The following is a 17,482-nucleotide window of genomic DNA, read 5'->3' as shown; positions in this document are numbered from 1 at the left end:
ATTTATTTTTATTATGCGTGTGTGTGAGTGTGTGAGTGCCTGCACGTCTTCAGAACACATGACATCCCAAGGAGGTCAGAAGAAGGTGATTGATCCCCCAGAACCAGAGTAAGCGGTGATTGTGAGCCACCATGTGGGTAAAGGGAGCCAAGGTCTGGTCTCCTGAAGAACAGCAAGTGCTCTTGACCTCTGGCCCGTCTGTTTCTCCAACCACAGTGGAGCCTGTTTTGTTTTGTTGAGACAGAGTCTCTGTACACATCCCTGGCCAGCCTGGAACTTACTATGTAGACCAGGCTGGCCTTACATTCACAGAGATCTGCCTGCCTCTCCCTCCCAGGAGCAAGGACTAATGGTGTGTGCCACTTTGTTGCTCTTTGATGCTTGAAAAAGATCATAATTGATTCTGCCTGGCATTTCCTGCCATTCTTTTTTTTTTTTTTTTTTTTTCCCTGCCACTTTCAGCTGGTGCAAGTGGAGACCACCACTTACCACACATGGAAATCTGTTCCCACAGCTTCTCTGTGCTCTCCCACCCCTAAGCGTCCCTGTTTCACAGAAAGAAAGCCCAGCACCCAGAGGATTATGGGAAGGAGACGAGCACAGCCTTGACCTCATCCTGAGCCCAGCACCCAGCTCTGCCTGGGCTACCATCTCCTCCTGGAGGTCCGTCGCCAGCCCGTACGTGAGGGGAGTGAGGCATGGAGGCAGGAGGAAGAAAGAGCTGTGATTAACCCTGTTTTATTGGCAAGGAGTTATGAGCAGTCCAGGACGGGGGACAGAGGTGGTCACAGGGCAGCTGAAGGAGGGGCTGGAGTGGGGCAATGATTAATTTGCTTCTAGGTCAATGACTTATCGCCACCTGTGTTGACCCCCTGCTGCCAGCTACTTTAAGGATGTCATCTCTGCTCTTGTGACCTGATTTTCCTCATTGGTGGAAATAAAAATAGTAACCATCTCATGAAGTGCTTGAGGAGTCTGAGCTACCACAAACAAGGCTCATGGACTAAATGTTGCTAAAACGTAAGTGCTAAGCCCAAGAGGTAGTGACTTGCCCACAGTTATAACTGGAGAAGCAGCGTGGTCACCATTCACTGTCCATCCAAGGAATTAGAGACTCTGAGGCTAGGCTATATTGGGGGTAGAGCATAAACAAAACTGACACAGCCCCCCTCAAGGGAGATGACAATCTAGCGGGAGAGACAGACAATAAGAAACAAATGTTTGCCAACGAGCCCAGCAGCCTAGCTCCACTTTCTTATCCAACAGCCCTTCACATTTCATGGCACAGCCACAGCCTCTGGGACACACGGCTTCTTTGTCCACAGGGAGAAAGCTAGGAGTGTCTTGGGAGAGGCATGGGGTTGGAGGATGCCCTTGGAAAGAACGCTTGCTTAATTGGGCCTTGGCTCAAAACTCCCTCCACCTCACCACCTGACCTTAATATGTTCTGTCCTTTACCTTGTTGGACACTTACTTTCCTTACCTCCAAAGTGGGTTTGGAAGATTCCTTCCCTAAGAATCCAAAGTGTTGCCTTGGCTTGTATGCTGAAACATATCTTTCATGCCAGCACTTGAAAGGCTGAGGTAATCAGATCTTGGCGATTCAAGCCCAGCCTGGTCTATATAGCTACATAGCAAGTTTCAGGCCAGTCAGAGCTACATAGTGAGATCTTGTCTCAAAAAAAAAAAAAAAAAAAAAAACCTCAAAGTACCTTCGTTTGGTTGGTTGGTTGACTGGTTTGGCTTGGTTTGGTTTGGTGTTTTTCAAAACAGGGTTTCTCTGTGTAGCCTTGGCTGTCCTGGACTCTACAGACCAGGCTGGCCTCGAACTCACAGAGATCCACCTGCCTCTGCCTCCCCGGCTGCTGTGATTACAAGCGTGCACTGCTTTGCCCAGCTTCAAACTACTTTTTGTTACTAGTTACTGTGGCAATGTGAGGGCTCTGGCCCCCCACATCTAACTCAACAGAAACAGAGTTCCCTAGATGGGAGATGGGGTAGGGAAATGGAACCGGGCAGCCTTCCTCACCGGGTCATCTTGTCCGGCTTCTGCCTCCACAAAGGTAGAGATCAGGATCTCTTCCCTTGTTCAAAAAAAAAACCTTCTTAAAGTGCCTGGAAGTTTCCAGCATCTACCCTGAACTCTATCTGCAGTGGCCCCCAGTGCACAGCAAATGGACCCCAGGTCCAAGGCCAGAACTCGAGCTGTCCTCACTCCTGTCTGTCCACAAGCTCCATCCCCATCCTCAGGCCGAGCCTAGCACCACGGCTTCTCACCTTGCATAACTCCCTGAGGACAGATGAGCTGACCGCTGAGAAATGTGCCATTGCTGGAGACTGAGGAGGAGCTTTGCCTCAAAGACCAACAAGAGCCTGTGCAAAGGGCGAACACAGATGCTGGCCGATCTGGCAGGACTTCTTACAAGCTAAAAGTCTGACTCTTCCCCAGCTCCCCCCCACCACCCCCACCCCGTCTCCTCACTATCACCACCATCGCCTATGGTCCCTGGAAAACGCATCGTCCTTCCAAAGGGCAGTGTCTGGTCCTGCACCTCAGGGGGAAAAATAAGATAGAGTTGTCTCAAGAATCTGGACATTCTATTTATTTCTGGCATCAGGGCCCTGAGCCCTATGGCCAGAGCAACCACACAAATCCAATAGCCCCAGGAGGCTACATGTATTTGACAGAAACAATAGACCTCCTTTCTGATCTCCCGAGCCAAGTATGGAGAACACTTGGGAAGGGGTGTCTGGTTACTGGGACCAGCACTGGGGCCAGGGAGGAAACTGGAACCTCCTGAGCTGAAACTACAACATTGGAACTGGGAGGCAGAGATTCGATCTAAACTGGAACCAAGAAGAACCTGCAGAGCTCGGGTCAATCGCTTGCATTGACAACCAAGCTGATGGCTGGCTGTGTCCATTGCACAGATAAGAACAGTGGGTTGGTGGAGCAATCAAGCGGCCCACTGGGAGCTGTGGAGCTCTGGGTACCAGTTCACTCCAGCATCCCAGGACCCATAGCTGAGTATGGGTTGTGAACCGAGCTCAGGTTCCTCTGCATAAACAGTACACACTCCTAAGCGCAGAGCTGTCTAATTCTAGCACCATCTGCTCTTCATTGACTTAGAAAGGCAGTAGCTTCGGAAGTGATGAGCTGACCAGGTCTCGTGCTAGTCCAACTGACATCTCTTGGCTTAAAAGGATAAAAAAAAAAAGTCACGTAGGGTATTTTTAAAATATATTTTATTAATTTATTCATATTACATCTCAATTGTTATTCCATCCCTTGTATCCTCCCATTCCTCCCTCCCTCCCCTTTCCCCCTTACTCCACTTCCCTATGACTGTGACTGAGGGGGGCCTCCTCCCCCTGTATATGATCCTAGGGTATCAAGTCTCTTCTTGGTAGCCTGCTATCCTTCCTCTGAGTGCCACCAGGCCTCCCCATCCAGGGGACGTGGTCAAATATGAGGCACCAGAGTTCGTGTGAAAGTCAGACCCCACTCTCCACTCAACTGTGGAGAATGTCCTGTCCATTGGCTAGATCTGGGTAGGGGTTCTAAGTTTACTGCACATATTGTGCTTGGCTGGTGCCATAATTTGAGCAGGACCCCTGGGCCCAGATCCGCGCGTCATAATGTTCTTCTTGTAGGTTTCTAGGACCCTCTGGATCATTCTATTTCCTCATTCTCCCATGCTTCTCTCACCTAGAGTCCCAATAGGATGTCCTCCCCTCTGTCCCACTTTCCTGGTAAATGAAGACTTTCATGGGACAGCCACAGTCTATTGGAGACCTAGGCAAGGTGAGATGGAGCTGGGCGCTGTGTGCCTGTCCTTTTAGCACTGAGAAGGCTGAGACAGGATGATTGCTGAGCATCTGAGCACAATTTCGGTTCCATAGCAATACCTTGTCTCAAATAAATAAACAAGGGTGAAAAGGCCAGGAACCTCCACCGCTTGTGCTTGGCTCCTTCGCTACGTTAACCTTTGGGTCAGATTCTGTTGAACTCTGCACATGGAGACGTTAGTCATTTAATGAGTGTTTGTCTGGGACTCCTCATACAAGGCTGACTTACCCTGACCTCTCGCCAACCCCTTTCTAGGCTAAAGACACCAAGATAAGAGTGACTTAGATGTTCTCTCGAAAGTCGGTCACATCACTGTCTTGTGACCACATGTGTACCAAGCACATTTCTCAATGTCCTATTCCAGATCACAGGAAAAGCTCAGAGAAGCCTCAGTCTGAGGCCCCTGTCTTTGCCCCTTGTTTAAGGATGAAAGGGCCCCTTGAGGGCTGGTTTGAGATGATGCTTCTACCCTACCTCCTTCAAGTTTTGCTGGATTTCTGGACTAGGTCTTTTTACTTGTCCTCGTTCACAGGGCTCCCTTCTGAGCGGCTGGGCAATCAGCTCCACCATGGCTTTCCACGGAGCATTAGAGGACTTTCCGGAGCTGACCACCCCCCCCCCCCCGACAATAAAAATGGTGATATGACAGGAGCTGAGGTTGCTATGTCTGTCATCCCAGCAGCAGTTTCAGGAGAAATGGGGGAGATCTGGCCACAGGTCCTTGACAAGCTGGGTGATGTACACACACACGCGCGCGCGCCTCAGTACAGAGAAGAGGGGAGCTTGCTGGTCTGGATTCTACAGTCTGATGTCAGTTAGTCCATCAAAGACCAAAAAGAGTGGTTAGCCACTTTGGAACCTCTCCAAGTGGGAAGAAACCTCAGAGGCAGCAAGGTAAGTCTGGTCTTGCTAGCCCCAACTGACTGTCCAAATCCAAAACTGAGAATCCCCAGAAGTCAGAGTCCTCAGACTGAGCCACCTGCAAGGGAGTACCATCTCCCTGTGACTCGGAGTGATGGATCAGGTATATCTGAACCCTGTTCTGCCAGGTCCCCTCCGGGTCACACAAAGCCTAGAGTTCTGGAGATGAAAGAGGCCCAGTCTCCTAGCCCAGGGTCCCACAGGTTCAGGAGTTTTCTTACAGATGTGGGTCAAGCCTTGACACCAGCCCTTACTTAAACCTCTCCCAGCCTCTGTTTCCTCATCTGCAAGGTGCAGGTACCTTGAGGGTTAAATGGCTGAGGCATGAGTCCTGCATGAGCCTTGTCAGAAACAGGGCTCCCCAAGTGGCTAAAGCTGCCCCTCTCAGCTTTCCCATCTGTAAAAAAGGTTTAATGATAGCCCCTTTGGGGTGACCATGAGACTCAAATGACAGTGTGCTTAGCTTTGAGAACTGCCCCCAGGACGTTAATTACTGGCATCATGACTCCCTGACCTATACTTACCGGCTCCCTCTCCAACAGGGTGTCGAGAAGGTGGACTTCTCTCTCTTTATTAACATGAAAAGAGACCATTTGTCCCAGAGGCCCTGCCTGGCTTTGTCTCCCAGCCCTACGCATGCAATGAAGGTTGTCACATGGTCTCCCACCTGGCTCCTTCCTCCTCTGCAGAGCTCTGTCTGGTCTACTCTGCAAGTACACACACACACACACACACACAGAGAGAGAGAGAGAGAGAGAGAGAGAGAGAGAGAGAGAGAGAGGGAGGGAGGGAGGGAGGGAGGGAGGGAGGGAGGGAGGGACCAGAGTTTCCTGAGGAAGAAAGAAAACAATCAGAAAAGCACTGCCTTTACTTGTGTTACTATTTATTATAATTTATTGCCTCTTTTATTTAAAAAAGAAACCCCCCCCTTTTTTTTTCCTTTCAAGGTGTCAACATACCCAGCTAGAAATAGTCATATTACATAGCTAAGCCCCAACAGGCACAGATGAAACCCTGTTTGGAGAGGGCACTTCTGCCATATCAACAAGGCAAAGGCTCTCGAGGAAAAAGCGTTTTTGTGTCTCTCTGCAGACAGTCTTCCACCGAAAGCACACACCGTGAGCCCTGGAAGTATGGCTGCCAGGTTGTGAGCAGGTGCAGGGATGGGGTGCTGTAGGTTTAAAGACCAAAACAGTGAAAGGATGCTAGGTTTCAGATGTGTCCCTGGGCCTTGGACCCAACCCCGAGCTACATACAGCAGACTTCTTATGTAAAGTGATTAAAGCTACTGTCAGCCAAGTTTTCTAAAATTCACTACTAAATAAACTCCAGACTAGTAAAGAACTTGACATTGTGGGTGTATGCATGGGTGTGCATGCCTCGGGGGTGGGGGCGGCCATACTTGTAGAGATTAGAAAACAAGTCCTTTACTTAGGATCCTCCTAATTCTGAGCCAACGTTAATGATTTGTGTGATCAATAAAATACAGCGGAAAGAATGCCCTGGGAATTCTGAATACGTCTTAAGAACCTTTCAGCTTCCAATTTAGCTTCTCGTAGCACTCGCTCTAACAGTCATCAAAAGCTAGGGGTCGTGCTCTGAGAAGCCCAAGCTACGTGGGGAGACAACAAGTCCCCCCCGCCGGGAAACTCTGATGTGTGTGTGGGCCACCCACACAGAGGCCAGACAGAGCTCTGCAGAGGAGGAAGGAGCCAGGTGGGAGGCCATGTGACAACCTTCATTGCAAGTGTAGGGCTGGGAGACAAAGCCAGGCAGGGTCTGGGGGGAGGGGGAGAGAAACGGTCTCTTTTCATGTTAATAAAAAGAGAGAAGTCTACCTTCTTGACCCCCTGTTGGAGAGGGAGCCGGTAAGCTGATTGTCTTAGTTAGAGGGTTTCTATTGCTGTGATGGAACACTATGATCAAAAGCCACGATGTGGAGCAAAGAGTTCATTTGGCCTACACTTCCTCATCACGCTCCATCCCTGAAGGGAAGTCAGGACAGGAACTCAAACAGGGCAGGAACCTGGAGGCAGGAGCTGAGGCAGAGGCCATGGAAGGGTGCTGTTTATGGCTCTGTCTACATAGCTTGCTTAGCCTAGGACCACCAGCCCAGGGTGGCTCCTCCCACAATGGGCTGTGCCCTATTCCATCAATCACTAACTAAGTGAATGCCCTGCAGGCTTACCCACAGCCTGACCTTAAGGGGGCATTTTCTCAGTCGAGGCTTCCTCCACTCAGATGACCCCAGTTCATGTCAAGTTGGCATAAATCTAGCCCCACTCTGATGGTTCCATCTGAGCTCCTGGCAAACAACCAGGGCCAAGTGCAAAGCATGCTGAGAGAGCAGCCTCAGGTGATTGTAGCCTCAACTTCCACCTACATGCAACTGCCTGAGACACCCCAAGTGAGACACACACACACACACACACACACACACACACACACACACACACACACACACAAGGACTTCCAATCTACTCACAGAACCATGACAGATATAAATTATGTTTTCAGCCACCATACCCTTGTAGTGGTTCCTTATACAGTGACAAGGAGCTAGTGGGACGTCTGTGAGTCACTGAACCAAACTTGAACTGTATAAGAAGTCAAACCACATGGACATTCAATGCCAGTTCGGTTAAAGCTCTACAGGTCAAGCCTTGGGTAACTTCTGAATGCTGTGTAGTTGGTCGAAAATCCGGTAGCTATAAAAATCCACCAAGAATAATAACTTAAAAGATGACATTGGATGGAGGTAAGAAAGAGTGAAGTATAGAGCTTAGAGCTTAAAGGGCTGGTGGCCCTCGGCATGGCACAGCAAGTTTTGTGTTCCAACTGTCCCCTGATGTGCCTTAGGGTGCAGAATATATATATGGCAAGTTAAGGTATAGCTTCAGGGGAAATGGTAGAAAACATAAGAACTTTTGGCTTGAGCTGGCTCCTAAGAGATTTTAACAGACATCAACAGGGAGGGATGGAACTCATGACTGAGCTAGCCACCTTGAAAGCACATAGAGTAAAAGGGTCTTCTAAACACAGGTCTGCTGCCTGGGGCCTGTAATCTGACCAGGAGCTCGAATGAAACTGCAGGGCAGGCTAGGCCAACTCTCACCTCCTGGGCGGTTCTCGGGACAAACTCACCCTTCACAGTCTTGAACAGTAACGGCTGTGCTAAGTTCTGAGGTCACAGCCTCCTTTCTCTGTGGATTCGAAATGAGGGTGGGGAGTGTGAAATGATCGTAGTTGTGGGTGGTATTTGTGGTTTTGTGTGTGTGTTGGTGGTTTTTGGTGGTGGTGGTTTTTGGTTTGGCTTGGTTTGGTTTGGTTTGAGAGAAAATCTTACCAGGCTGGGTTCAAACTCCTAGAGACCAGCTGCTTCTGCCTCCTTCCCCGTCCCTACCCCTGCCCCAGCCCCTGCCCCAGCCCCTGCCCCCTCCCCTGCCTTGCACCACACGTCCCCCAACTTTCCTTTGTTTTTTCGAGACAGGATCTCTCTGTGTAGCCCTGGCTGTCCTGAAACTCACTTTGTAGAGCAGGCTGGCCTCCAACTCACAGAGATCTGCCTGCCTCTGCCTCCCAAGTGCTGGGATTAAAGGCATGCGCCATCACGCCCCGGTCCCAACCTTCCTTCTTAAAATACCTTTCTTTTTTTTTTTTTAAGATTTATTTATTTATTATGTATACAGTGCACATCAGATCACATTACAGATGGTTGTGAGCCACCATGTGGTTGCTGGGAATTGAACTCAGGACCTCTGGAAGAGCAGTCAGTGCTCTTAACCTCTAAGCCATCTCTCCAGCCCCTTAAAATACCTTTCTTAACAAAATAAAATGCTACCAGTCTAACTCAATTTCCAAATTTTCATTTGCGTGAAACGGAACCTTTGCCCTCAGGAAAGTCGGGGTGCAGAAGGTGCTGGAAACGAGGGAGCCTCTGTTTCCGGCCCTTTAACTGATCCAATCAAGGTTCAAAGCATCGCTGAGCCATTCCAGTATTATCCACAAGGGAACAAACAAAAGTTTATTTCGTACAAAATTTAAAAAGATAGAGAACTGTATCGGCCCGAGAGCCTCGCGTGTGGCAAGGCGTGTGGGCTCTGCTTCAGGGCCGGTTTGGGGCCTCCTGGAAGAAGTCGTTGCACATGATCGTGATGAGCGCCAGGAACACAGTGTACTCCTGGAAGTCCACCTGCTGGTCACTGTTCTCATCGAGGTCGCTCATCAGCTTCTTCAGACCGTCTTCATCGACCTTCTCCTGAAGGTGACAGGGACTGGAGTTAGCACCACACTGGCCCCTGGCCTGACCCACCTCCGAAACCTTCCCATAGGTCGGCTCCCTGCTCTCTCTCCCCACTGGGCGGCCAGCTTCTCCGTGGGCAGGAAAACCGTTGGAAGGTACCAAGAAGGCCCAGTGAGGAAGGACAGATAGACTTGTGATATAAGAGATTCCAGCATGCCTGCTGGAGTGGGGGATGCTGGGTAGTTCTCAGAGTATGCATAAACTCTAACCTGTGCTATGGCCCAGCTTCATCTTAATGGTGAAGAAAAAAAAAGTTTCACTGCCCCCTACATCAGCAGGATGAATTCAGAAAAGGCAAACTTTTTAATACCAGCCAAAACAATGAGAAAGAACTAAACAAAATGAAGAAGAGAGAGGGGTAAAAGAGAAAAAAGGCAAGACTACTTGCCTCCTACATTAAGACCCGAGACCTAACTCTAGGATTACCCATTAGTCTGTACAGGGCAGGAGGCAAATTGGGACCTGACAGCACCTCTCTGCCAAATGCCCACAGGGTGCATGTCTTGGCTGGGATCCATTCTCTCTGCCTGCTTTCCTGGCCTGGCATATAAATGTGTAAAATAAAAAGAGAAATTAATGTCCCCTCATAGTGTCCTTCTGTGTGACCCATGGCCAGCTGCTACCCTTCTCTGAGCTTGGGATTGTTCAACTGGCCAATAACAGGATTAGACAGATGGACTCTGGAGCCCCCAACAGCAACGTGCTCAAGATCGCTGACGGGGACAGCCATTAATAGCCCATCCACACGTAGATCTAACAGGCACCCTGGGGACCACAAAGTGAAAGCTGATGGGGATCCTCGGCCCCACCCAGGCACTGGCACCCGCAGGCACCCGGAGTAGAAAAAAGTATACACTGTCCCACGCTCCCCTCCTGGCCCCGCCTCACTTACCCCAACAAAGCTCGGCAGCTCCTTCTGCAAAAGTTCCTTCAGCTCCGACTTGCTGAGCTTGAACTTGTCGCCCTCTTGGCCGGAATAGGTATGGAAGGTGGAGACCATCACGGCAAGAGCGTGTTCCAGGGGACTAGACATCTTGGGTCTAGAGACACAAAAGAACACCACCAAGGCACTTGGGACCTCAAGTCCAGTGTGCGAGGCCCATTTCTGCTACCCCAAGCCCCTCTGGGATTGGCAAGCCAGTGCCTGCGACCTGCCCTGGAAGGGCGAGCGGCTCCCGGAGGACAAGGATCTGCACTCTGCCACTTCATTCTGTGGTCAGGCGTCAAGCCTCTCCTGTGATCTGGAGTCACCCAGCGCAGAGCCTTGTGTCAAGGACATAGCTGCGAGGGTAGGCCCCCCTGCCTCAGTGTGTCTGTGGGAGGAGAGAACGGGGATGCAGAGGGAAGAGGGTGGCAGCGTGTCTGCAGTCTCGGGTTGACTCCTATCTGGGCCAGGAACGCAGAGCGCACATGTGTCCATGGGCTCCCAGACTGGCCTGGCAGTAAAGCATGAGACCAGCCAGGAGTATGAGGCCCCATGAAAGGCTCAAATCTTTCACAAACTCTAGTCTATGACGTCAGAGCCTCTGCCACCTAACGGAGGCTTTCGTCCTCCTTCATACCAGGGACTCTCATGGGGTGACGGATATGCCTCCTGCCAGGCTGAGGGGCACGGTGCTAGTTCTTTGTGGACCGGGCATGGGCAGGACGGAGGCAATTGACCACCCTCTCCTACAGGAAGGATTCTGTCGAGGTTAGAGCTAACGACATTAAATGGCCAGTGTCTTGGGATCAGGCTAGAAGCAGAGCAGATAAAGTCAGAGTTCAGAGGTCACCTTTTCCAAATTCCTCTAAGAATATCGGGTGTGTTTCAGGGTAAGGCCAAAGGAGCCAGTGCTGGAGGCAAGGAAAACCTCAGGCCTGCCCAGCTGACCCCACCCCCATCTAGATAGAAAAGCACAAGAGTCAGCCTGGGGTATGGCTCTGCCACTCAGGACCAGACACCAAGGCAGGGCGAAGCCCCTGAGATGCTGTCTCTGCCTCTTAGTCCTAAAAGAATCCGAGACTTAAAAAAAAAAAAAGAACTCGGCATTGATTGATTGTAACGTCTCACTGGGCAGCCCAGTCAGACCTTTACCTCAGGGCTTTCTGGCCTCAGTCTCCTGAACGTGGAATTACAGGCACCCTCTGTTGCATCAAACTACAGATTCTTATAAAAAGCACCCCTCAAATAGCCGTGACCTATTCCTAGGCCTCAACCCCCCAAAAGGGACCCTAGACGGATATATCTAAAGTGAGAGACATAGAGGTCTCAGCCCCAGAGACCTAAGAACAAGTCCCAGAGTAAATCTCTAAGCCCTCGCAGGGGGATCTGGGAAAGGCCCTTCAGAGAGAGAGGGTCTCTTCAAATGGGAGATCTCACCAGGAAGCCAGAGAAAACTACAAGGGCAAAAGGGCAAGGATCGAGATAGCGGGACAAAGTTTTAAAAAAAAAAAAGGTCCTCCTCAGGACAGGAGCTACTCACCAGATCAGGTATCAGAGAGACTCCGGAAGAAGTAAAGTAGCCAAGACACCCAGGGTACGAATTTATAGGCTGGCCCAACCGGCCTCCAACTTGTCATTTTTGGGAAACAGAACCTGTTCTAACCTGATCTTGTTTTAAAAAAAAAAAAAAAAAAAAAATCTGGCCTCCTGCCACTCCACACACTCCCTCCCAGACAGCGCTGGCCTCATCATCACCTGGAGGAGCCTAGCCAAGGGCACCCCAAGCTCATCCAGGCCTCAGAGGAGACAGAGGTGTTGTGGGGAAGGGGAGCCTAGTCAAGGGTGAGGGGAGACAGCTCTTGTTTGGGGCCTAGAGAGCTCTGGGGCCTGGAGACTCCTTCCAAGCCTGGCTCTCATGTTGTACCTGTGAGTCAGAGCTCCCACTCCCTCATGTGTGTGTGTGTGTCTGTGTGTGTGTGTGTGTGTGAGAGAGAGAGAGAGAGAGAGAGAGAGAGAGAGAGAGAGAGAGAGAGAGACAGAGACAGAGACAGAGACACAGAGACAGAGAGAGACAGAGACAGAGAGAGACAGAAAGACAGACAGACAGACAGACAGACAGATAGACATGTTTTGTTTTAAATGCCTGGCACCTCTTAAAGAGGTAGTAAAGTAAGTGTCTAGGTGTGGTTAAAACTCTGCTCCAGCCACAGCACTTGGCAGAATGCAAGAAATCCCCCAAAGAGGGAAAAGGGAGCTGTGAACCTCCTCTTCAGTTTACACAGGAGTGAGTGGGTAGGAAAGACTCCCCTACCCAGAGCTGAAAACAGGGGGCCAGGACCCTCCCTCAGGCCCCCGCCAGTCCCCCAGCATATCTTTTCCATGGAGAGAAAACTAAACACTGTGTCCTTCCGCTGGGCTCAGGGGAGGGGTCTTCAGGGAAGAGCTGACTTCTAGACTTCTGACCCCACACTGCCCCCTTCTGCTCTTTGTGCCATCTCCGGTTGGGCAGCACCCTTCCTGTGGGCCCAGCTCTCTTCCCCCTCTCCTGACCAGCAAACAGCTTCTCTCAGCTCGCCCTGTGCTGGGTGACTCACGCATGGTTCCAGGCCCAGATACCCAGAAGATGACTCAGAGGCACACCCGGCTCCCCAGGGCCAGAGCAGCAGCCGGAAACCCCAACCCACAGGCACCAGCGAGGAGCCCCTCAGCAGGCAGCACCTAGGGAGACTAGGGTGATGACACCACTGAAGCCTGAGAGCTAACAGAAGCAGCCCCCGGGTCTCCGCCTAAGGGTCGCTGTGGCAAGCAGGCTGCAACAGCACAGGGAAAGTGGGTCTGGGGTCCTCTAAGCTTTTGCAAAGCCACCCAGTGGGTGTCCCGAGCCTCCCCAAGGCTCCTGAATTCCTCACCAGCTTCCCCTCCTACAACAAGCTACTTTCGTTAGTGGAGCTCAATAAAGGCCCCTGAGGAAGGGCCCATGCTGAACCTGAAGCACTGCTTCTCAAGGGGACTCCTCCGCTTCAGTCAGCATCAGCAGGTTCCTCTCTGCTCAGAAACTACATTGTGTCTCTGCTCTAAAGCGCACAGTGAAATACCCCACACTGTAACACCCCACCGCTTTCCAACCTCTCCGCCATTCCTCGCTGTCTGAACGAGGGCGCACATGGTGCACCCCAGGCCCCTGGCTTCACTGATCACCCCCCTTACCCCATCAGAGTGTGCCCACACCCCACAGGGCGTCTCCCCCTGATGAGATCCCATCTACCCTTTGAAGGGCACTTAAAAGGCCTTCTCTCCCTCAGCTAGAGTCGGTTTCTACCTGTTCTGGCACACACAAAGCACTTTGCGTGCCCTCCCTTCGGCCCCTAGTATCTTCCTGGTTAGGCAAATTAACTTGTGTGCTTGCTTTCCCTCGCCCTCACCGCCTCCTGGTGAGCTCACAGGTGAATACTGAGTCCTATTCATTTCTGCATGAGCGAGGGCTCCCGCTCGCCCACGCCAGGTGCCTACCAGCCTTTAATGACTGCCGACGGGCAGCGGGGTGGGGGGGGCGGCGCGGGGCGGGGAGGGGGCGTCACGGAAGCCAGTGGGTAGGAAGGAGCCACTGCCTGAAAGCACACCAAAAGCACACCACTGATTACACCAGTAAATAGTAACGTCTCCTCTGAGTCCCAGGAGTGGCAATGAGACAAGGTTGGAAAATACAGCCTCGGAGAGGTGCAAAGCCCTGAGGAGTGACCGCAGGAAACATGCTGCCACAGGGACCCAGGAAAGAAGCAGCAAAGTCCCCAGAGGCCAGGGACAGAGACTAGAAGCTGACAAAGGACAGAGAGGCAGTCAGGCGGGAGAGTGAGGCCAAAAGGAGGGATTGGCGCCCGGGAGAAGGGGGGCGGGGCTGCAGTGTCAAAGAGAGTGCAACAGGGACAGGGGATCCAGGGAGTTAGAAACAAGATGAGAAGGGACGGCTGCACAGAGTCAGCGGCACCGGGACACGGGACACCGGTGTCTCATCTCAGACATGGAGGCCAGATCTGTGCCCCCATCCAACGACAATGCTCCTGAAGCTGCGAAAAGCGGACTGACTTGCCACTGGCTTGCTGGCGTCTGCATTTGGAACATCAGAACAGATAGCATTGGGTGACGAGCCCCACGCCACCCCACCCCACCCCCATGCCCGGCAATCTGCTCTGGCATTCTCCAACAGAGAATCCCCGACAGAGGCAGGCAATGGGGGCGCTGACGCGTTAGCCGTGCTGGGGCCTCACATTCCATCCACCTACTCCCAGCCACTGAGTGCCCCAAGCGGCTGGCTCGGTTTTGCCTATCCGGATCCTGCCCCCTGGTGGTTGCGATGTATCATTGCAGCGTAGTTCTCTGCTCTCCCTCCAGTCCGCCAGCTAGCTGTTCCCGTGCCAAGCCGCAGCCGTGATTCACCAAGGAGGAGGCAGTGGTGATTCATCGCCAAGGAGCGTTCCCACACCCACACCTGCTTCGCACAGAAGGGGTTTCCTGAACAGTCCCTGCTGAGAATCCTAGGTGAACTGAACTGTAAGCCAGATATCGGGAACCAGTTTAAATGCCCAGGATAGGCAAACAGGAACTGGGTGTCATAAAGGTCGACTCACTCACCCCTTTTCTGGGGTAGTTCAAGAGAAATGCCCTCACTATCAGCACCCCAGGTGTAAGTTTGGGTGTTGTCTCTGACTCACTCTGCGATGTTGGGAAGACGGTACCACACCTTGCAGAGGTGGGTCGCTTTTAGTATCCCCTGTACCCTAAAATACACCTTGAAGTCCTTTTTCTTATCAAGTCTCATTAAATCATTCACGATCTGTTCTACAAATCCTATCCATGACTCTCCCGCTGGAAGCATGGTCAGTGGGTAGCCCTTGGCTGTCCCTAGACTCTCTTTGTAGACCAGGCTGGCCTCGAACTCACAGCCATCCGCCTGCCTCTTGCTGGGATTAAAGGCGCGCACCACCACGCCCAGCTCGCCCTTTCCTTCTCGGTTGCACGTCCTAAAGGACGTTCGTGCCTGTGGCTGGAGGACACTGCGGAGTACATACTGCATGCCAAGTGCTTTCCATAGATTTTTCCACCGAATTCATAACGCATCCTCAAAAAAGTGGACAATCTCGCCCTGCTTGATAGAAAAAAAAAACTGGGGCTCAAGGAAGTGTTCCCACCCAACCAATGAGGAAGAAGAGAAGATTTAAAGGTGGGTGATTTCCCCCTTCCGTGTGTGCCCGCCACCGGTGATCCCAGGAGGCCCCCCCAGGAAGATTACTGCAGAGACCGACCGACCAACCTCCATCTGGCCAGCAAATTAGTCTCAAGTCTCAGCCGCACTGGGGTCCGGGAGGCCTGTCTTCTCCGCATCTCCGGTTCTGGAACTTTTTCCCTGTTGCCTTTAAATGGACTGTGCCCTGGGACTTGAAATAAACTGAAAAGAAGCCTTTGCCAGCTCCCGCACCTTCCAGGAAACACTGGGCTTACTCATTTCTGCATGAGCACAGAATCTTGCTCACGCCGGCGCCCACCGGTGTGTTTAGGCTGCTGAGAGGCAGCAAGGGTCTCAGGGTGGAGGGGCCAGAGGGGGAGGGATCGCTCTGCATTTTCTCACTGCCTGAAGCACACCAGGAGACAATAACTTCTCCTCTGGGTCCCAGGAGTGTCAATGAGGCAGGCTTGGAAAACAGAGCCCCCCTGGGAGAGCAACAAATCCCTGAGGAGTGACCACAGGAAACATCCTGCCACAGGGACCTAGAAAAAGGAGCTGAGCAGAGTCCCAAGAGGGCAAAGCTGGAGACTGGAGACAGCCAGACGGAAGAAGCAGGCCTCTCCTGTGCCACAGAGAATACTACCATCCACTCTATGACCCAAACCAGACACTTGGCTTCTGCCCAGCCTCCGGCTTCCCCTGCCTGCTCAGCAGATGTCTGGTCAGTCTGCTTATTGTTTCTGAACAGGCCTGGTTCCTGTCCACACTGTGTTATCTGGCCTTGCTGCAGACACACCCTGATCCTCCTCCCAAGCCTGCTCAGGGGCCTCCCTCTAAACCCCTCGTCAGCTCTGCCACCAGGGTAACTATTTAAAAACTCAGCTCTCTCCACATCAGAGGACTCGCTGAGTTAGGAGATCAAGGCGCACCATACCCTCCTAGGCACGCTGCCTTTGCTGAGGTATAGGTCACTGTACTCTTTCACGGCCCCAAACCTTCGCCCGTGCCATGTTCTCTGATGGCAAGGCCTTCCTCGGCCGAGCCGCCCACCAGCCTCTTTCTTTTTTTATTTTTTTGGAGATTTTTATTTATTTATTATTTTACGTGCATGAGTGTTTATCTGAACGTCTGCCTGTGTGCCATGTTCATACAGTGCCCAAGAAAACCAGGAGGTGCTGTCAGATCCCCAAGAACTGGAGTTGCAAACTGTTGGAAGCCACTGGACCTGGGTCCCCTGGAAGAGCAGCCAGGCGCTCTTAACCAGTGAGCCATCTCTCCAGCCCCACCACCAGGGCATCTCCTCTGGGTAGTTTCTCTGGGTCTGTTTCCCAGGTCTCCTGCGTGTTTGAGCACACACACGTGCACGCCCACAGCTAGGCACTCCTCCCCTTACCCACGGCTCTATAACCTCATCTTTATTAATTCTGACTTTGCATATCTCTCCCATTAGAAATAGACACTAAGCTTCATGAATCCCTCCATCCCCTGGGGCTTAGCACAAAACAAGTGATGGATAGAGGATGAAGGCTCGGGTGCTGCCCCTCACCTCCCTGCAACATCCTATCTCCAGATACGCTCAGTCCTCTACCCGACTCTAGAACCTTCTGAAAACTGACTCGTTGCCATTTTATGGGATTAGCTCTTGCCAATGCTGCCAGGAGCTCCCTTCTTGCCAAGGAGAGGGAGCAGTTTAATGGCCCCCCTGCTTAGAAGATTTCTTCAGGGGCTGGGGAGATTGCTCAGTGGTTAAGAGCACGGACTGCACTTCCAAGGTCCTGAGTTCGATTCCCAGCAACCACACGGTGGCTCACGACCATCTGTAATGTGATCTGATGCCCTCTTCTGGTATGCGGGTGTACATGCAGGCAGAGCACTGTGTACATAATAAGTAAATAAATCTTCAAACAAAAAGAAAATTTCTTCAGAGAGAGCAATACGCTCCATGCATCCTCTCCACCACTCTGAGAAGACTGCTCTCTCTCTCCGTCCTCCCTTCCCCACCGACGCTGTTCCTTCCCGTCCAACCTAGCCTGCTAATGGCGCCCCCCCATGGGGTCCATGCTGTGTAACTGACTTTTCCTGGAGAGACATGAGCAAATGTGTGTAGTGAGGACCATGGATGAGTCAAAGGCAGCTGCATTAACAAAAAGCCCACCCTAGCATGGGTAGCAGCCCGCGAAACTGCATCCTTGGCACACCTTGCACTGCTTGTAGCCAGCTTAGCAATTCAACCAGTCTACTCTCCCCAAAAGTCTTTTCTGC

General features: G+C 51.8%; 1 protein-coding gene across 3 annotated transcripts in view; it reads right to left on the bottom strand.

The window, feature by feature from the left end:
- Positions 1–8,782: 8,782 nt before the first annotated feature.
- Positions 8,783–17,482, bottom strand: part of LOC127199491 (protein S100-A2) — a 284,365-nt gene continuing 275,665 nt past the window's right edge. Inside the window, exons 1-3 of one of the 3 annotated variants that reach the window (XM_051157616.1) lie at positions 13,126–13,172; positions 9,967–10,114; positions 8,783–9,029 (exon numbers count right to left, since the gene is read on the bottom strand). In XM_051157616.1, the coding sequence (XP_051013573.1) occupies positions 8,877–9,029; positions 9,967–10,114; positions 13,126–13,136 (312 nt within the window). In that variant the 5' untranslated portion in view covers positions 13,137–13,172 and the 3' untranslated portion in view covers positions 8,783–8,876. Of the gene's footprint in view, positions 9,030–9,966; positions 10,115–11,539; positions 11,673–13,125; positions 13,173–17,482 lie in introns of those variants that run through there. The other 2 variants (XM_051157617.1, XM_051157618.1) reach the window with 2 other exon arrangements.

This window comes from Acomys russatus, chromosome 15 (genome assembly GCF_903995435.1).
Source record: "Acomys russatus chromosome 15, mAcoRus1.1, whole genome shotgun sequence".
Lineage (NCBI taxonomy): Eukaryota > Metazoa > Chordata > Mammalia > Rodentia > Muridae > Acomys > Acomys russatus.
The sequence above is the reverse complement of the archived record's forward strand: the minus strand, read 5'-3'. Positions and strand labels throughout refer to the sequence as shown.